The sequence below is a fragment of the Triticum aestivum genome, chromosome 6B, assembly GCF_018294505.1.
Source record: "Triticum aestivum cultivar Chinese Spring chromosome 6B, IWGSC CS RefSeq v2.1, whole genome shotgun sequence".
NCBI lineage: Eukaryota > Viridiplantae > Streptophyta > Magnoliopsida > Poales > Poaceae > Triticum > Triticum aestivum.
The window spans coordinates 11,046,752-11,049,530 of record NC_057810.1 but is presented as its reverse complement, the minus strand read 5'-3'; the positions used below and the strand labels follow the sequence as shown (position 1 = coordinate 11,049,530).

Here is a 2,779-nt window from a genome sequence, read left to right as displayed (position 1 = left end):
GGTGCGTGGTGTGTGTTTGTATCGGCTCTCGGTTGTAATCGGCGATGGATGCTTTATAATATAAAGCGGGGGGAAGCCCTTTTTCTTACGAAGAGAAACTCTAATGTCTCGCATGCCCAAATCTCAAAAGAGCTATGCAGTTCAATTCCGAGAAATATAATTGGCTAGTTGTTACTTCGTCGTGGGTAAATTGGCTGAGAAGCGTTTGGTGTAGTAAGTTGTGTAAATTTTATTGTTAGTTTATCATGGTTTACTCATTGCTATAGTTGGTCTTTGGAGACCAACCGTGAATAAATTTATCGCACAAGAACAAAAAAAACAGTAGACGACGGGATCCACCCAGCTCGTTTCATCTGGGCCTGAACCGCCGCCTCGAGAACCCACCTCCAGTGCCAGCGGCCGCAATCTCTCCTCCCACCACCTGCGCGCGTCGTTTCTCTCCGGCGGCGTCGCTGAGTTGGTAAAAAGTTCGATCCCATGCCAGGCGCCAAATCGGGCCTGGATCGATGAGCCGCCGTTCCTCGCCAGCGTCGGCGCCCCCGCTGGATGACGAGGACCTCCTGGAGGAGATCCTGCTCCGCCTGCCTCCTAAGCCGTCGTCCCTCCACCGCGCCTCCCTCGTCTGCAAGCGCTGGCGTGGCATCCTCGCCGACCGCCGATTCGTCCAACGCTTCCGCAAGCACCACCGGAAGCCTCCTCTGTTGGGCTACTTCGACAGAAAATATGAAGGGGCCGGCTTCACTGGGATGTCAGGGTTCACCCCCAGTATGAGCTCTATCCCTCGTCTTCGCCACCTCAACCTCGTCGACTGCCACCATGGTGTTGCCCTTTTTCTTGATGATGCGCTCGGCGAGATCCTCGTGTGGAACCCTATCGCCGGCGTCCAGCGCCACGTGGCTTTTCCACCTTGGCTCAACAATCGCTGTGATTGCGTGGTCGAGACAGCCACGGTGCTCTGCTCCGCCTCCGCCGAACTCCCGGTGCATGGTGATTGCCATTTGAGCGCATTTACACTAGTATTGGTTGGGGACTATCCTAACCAAGCAAAGGCATTCACATGTCTCTATGAATCCAAGTCTGACACATGGGGAAAAGTTATCACAACAGCGTCTCGATATGCGGTTTACATGGACAGGCCCGGCGTCCTAGTTGGAAATACACTTTGCTGGTTGCTTTACAGCGCAGACCTCCTTCAGTTTGATTTGGGAAATCAGAAGTTTGTTGTGATTGAGAAGCCAGCAGACGCATATGCTCATGTCAACTGTTGGTATTTTCAGCCCTTGCGAAGAGAGGACGGCGGCCTTGGCCTGGCTGTTTGCTCAAAAAACCTAAGCATGCAACTATGGGCGAGGAAATCCAACTGCGATGACATTGTGCCATGGGTGCTAGAGAAAACAATTCAGCTGGACGATCAAATTTCACATCCCTTATTTCCGAGCTTAACAAGATCGGTTGGGATGATGGGGTATGACGAGAACACAAATGTGATCTTCCTATGTTTTGAAAATCGTCATCACTTCATGCTCCACCTTGACTCGATGCAGTTCAGATATATTGGTACAAAAACGAACTGGGATTATAAAATGTGTTATCCATATAGAAGTTTCTATACTGAAGGTAATACGAGTTCTCTGCATTGCATACATAACAAAGTCTTGTCAATTATGCTGCCAAGAGTTATTCATATTACTTCTGATAACTGTTTGAGGTGATATCATTGGTGTCTTCAAGGTTTAGCTATATATTTAGAAACAATTGGAGTTTCCTGTGTCTTTGTCTTGACGGTGATGATATCGACAATTTAATTTATTTTTTCTATTTATGCTCTGTCTGGAGGGTTATCATATTACTTTAAGTGTTCAACTTACCCACGTACATCGGGCCAAGGTAACAATCAGCCTTAGCTTGCCTAATGTTTCAAGCGTGCTCATTAGTGCAAGCTTCTCAGGCTCCCTTGTGTTTTTGGTGAAGATGATAGAGGACATGTCCATGTTAATGGTTTGCCTGAGCATGGTAATCCCTAAGAGTTTTTCAAATGTTGTTATACAATAGAATCAATTTTCTATGTCTGTATGTTGAAGCATATTGTTTGTCTAATGTATTTCAGTTATAATTATTATAGTTTACACTGCCATGTTTGTTATTATTCATGTTTTCTGATGTAGTTTTATAACAGTGAAGATATTCCTCTTATATATGGAAAGTGTATACTGCAATCTATCTAAATAGCTAAAAAACTGTAGGGCACCTGGGTGACGTTTGTGTTGCCCTCTTATTATGTGTCCAATTTTGTATGTCTTAGTGGGTAAATTGCTAACAGATCTGTTTGGGGTATCAATGCATTTAGTATCTGTACTGCTGGAAGGATTTTATCTTTCTGACATTCGAGTGTCGTGCAACATTTCGTTTTCGTTGTACAGCTAGTTGTCCAGATCTTGTCATGCTAAATTATGTCTCTATCTTGATCTTTGCTCTGCTTTTCTTGGAACAGAGGGGCCACAATAAAATGAGGAAGGTCTTGGATCAAAAAAAACTGAGCCGCGCTACAATTCTGATGTGGCAGCTGGGTATGCGGTAGGAGGAACTGTCTTAGGGAATCCAGTAAAATAGTCTGAGTATTTATTAGTTGAGTTTTGAGCCCGTGGCAAGTTTGGTACCGGGTTAGGATGTTCGACGTAACTGGACCAGATGCTGCTATTATGTACATCTGAACTGTTTGTTGCAGTCCTGGTACCTTTTGTTTGAAAAGACTACAAAAGCCGTGGCAAGGGCTCGAACC

The 2,779-nt window shown here is 45.6% G+C and overlaps 1 protein-coding gene across 1 annotated transcript; it reads left to right on the top strand.

Annotated features, from left to right (window-relative positions):
* Positions 1-342: 342 nt before the first annotated feature.
* Positions 343-2,525, top strand: LOC123133105 (uncharacterized). The gene is made up of 2 exons (XM_044552646.1): positions 343-1,617; positions 2,492-2,525. Exons 1-2 carry the CDS (start codon positions 507-509, stop codon positions 2,503-2,505), a joined length of 1,125 nt encoding a protein of 374 aa, XP_044408581.1. The 5' UTR covers positions 343-506; the 3' UTR covers positions 2,506-2,525.
* Positions 2,526-2,779: the final 254 nt, after the last annotated feature.

Coding starts and splice junctions, on each gene's coding strand:
- LOC123133105 (XM_044552646.1), top strand. CDS start 507: ATGAGCCGCCGTTCCTCGCCAGCGTCGGCGCCCCCGCTGGATGACGAG.